The sequence below is a fragment of the Heloderma suspectum genome, chromosome 6, assembly GCF_057233095.1.
Source record: "Heloderma suspectum isolate Gila_16-S chromosome 6, 16-S_ref, whole genome shotgun sequence".
In the NCBI taxonomy this organism is placed as follows: Eukaryota; Metazoa; Chordata; class Lepidosauria; order Squamata; family Helodermatidae; genus Heloderma; species Heloderma suspectum.
The window spans coordinates 85,066,322-85,068,132 of record NC_139463.1 but is presented as its reverse complement, the minus strand read 5'-3'; the positions used below and the strand labels follow the sequence as shown (position 1 = coordinate 85,068,132).

Genomic DNA, 1,811 nt, shown 5'->3' with positions numbered 1-1,811 from the left:
AGAAACACCTTCCATGAGCTTCTGTGCTTAGAAGACAGATAGTGGATCTAATCCAATATGTGTGGAATAAAGGGGGCAGGTTTAAAAGTGAGTGGTGAGAATAACCTGTAAGAGTTGCCCACTAACTTTTTCATAAAAGCATAGTTAAGGATTTGGGGGTAGGGGTGAGATGGGGGGGTAGGGGATTGTCATAAAGGAAGGATATCACAACCCCAACAATTTCAGAACAAACCTAGAAGTAGTGTCAGAAAAGTGCTTAAGATTCAATAACTTACACAATGAAATCTGAATCTCTTTGTTTCTCATGCTATAGATGAATGGATTCAGCATAGGAGGAAATATAGTATATATAACAGCAAAGACTAGATCCAGATCAGATGGAATATTACTGGGAGGTCTTATATAGACAAATATTCCAGTGAATATAAGCACAGAGACAACTGTGAGGTGGGGGAGGCAAGTGGAGAGGGCTTTCTGTCTCCCCTGTACAGAAGGAATTTTGTGGACTGCAGTGAAAATCCACACGTACGTGGCAATAATGAAGATAAAGCATCCAAACACTGTGCTAGAGCTGAGCACAAGAAGTCCCACTTCAATGAGGTACAAGCCAGAGCAAGAGAGTTTTAGTAGTTTGGGGATTTCACAGAAGAATTGACCAATGCTATTGGAACAGAAGGTCATTGAAAAGGTGCCAGATGTGTGTAATATGGCATAAAGAAGACTAATAATCCATACAATCATGACCATCTGGATGCAGGCTCTTTTGTTCATAATTGCTTCATATTGTAGTGGATTACAAATGGCAACATGGCGGTCATGTGCCATGATTGTTAAGAGGACAAAATCTGAGGCTTCAAAGAAGAAGAAGAAGAAAACTTGAGCAACACATTCAGAATAAGAAATGAGCCTGGTATTCATAAGTGAATTAACCATGGATTTGGGTACAGTGACAGAAATAGTGCCAATATCACAAATGGCCAAGTTCATTAGGAAGAAGTACATTGGTGCATGCAGGCGATGGTCAAGGGCTATTGCAATGATAATGAAAAGGTTTCCCACCAGGGTTGTCAGGTACAATGCTAGGAACACAAAGAAGTGTACGATCTGTAGCTCTCGGACTGGAGAGAATTCCAGAAGCAGAAATTCAGAGGTGGAAGAGCTAAGATTTGCCATTCTGTACTCGATACCGTGTGCTGCTACCTGTGGGAGGAAGAAGAAAAGCCATGACTGTACCACCCATGCCTGATTTGCCAATTACTATAATGTAGCGCTGGGGAACCTGTAGAAGTTACTGGATTCTAATTCCCATCAGCCCCAGCCAGCCTGGACAATGATGAGGCATGATGGAAGTAGTACCAATCCATCAGCATCTGGAAGGCCATGGTTCCCCAACAGCACAATCCACCAGCAACCCTGAACTCCCTGAAAGGAGAAGGACTGTGAGCTTAGCACCCATGACTGATTCTCTGGTTAAAGAAATGCAGTGCTAGGGAAACTGCGGCCTTCCAGATGTTTTGGACTCCAGTTCCCATCAGCCCCAGCCAGCCTGACAATGTTAAGGGGTGATGGGAGTAGTAGTTCATAAACATCTGGAGAGCCACAGGATCGCCAGTCATGATGTAAAGCTTGTATGCAGACCCACGTAGTTCATGCTGACAAATAAGATAGGAGGCAGCACAATCCACCAGCAACTTTGAACTCCTTGAAGGGAGAAGGACTGTGACCATTCTTTTGCCTCATCAAAGTTAGCCTCATGGTGCAAGGAAAAAAATGTCAACCATCACAGGTTTTCTGTATAGCACTTGGATAAG

At 43.2% G+C, this 1,811-nt stretch overlaps 1 protein-coding gene across 1 annotated transcript; it reads right to left on the bottom strand.

Annotated features, from left to right (window-relative positions):
• Nucleotides 1-204: 204 nt before the first annotated feature.
• Nucleotides 205-1,173, bottom strand: LOC146341658 (olfactory receptor 14A16-like). The gene has a single exon (XM_084807601.1). It carries the CDS (start codon nt 1,171-1,173, stop codon nt 205-207), a length of 969 nt encoding a protein of 322 aa, XP_084663727.1.
• Nucleotides 1,174-1,811: the final 638 nt, after the last annotated feature.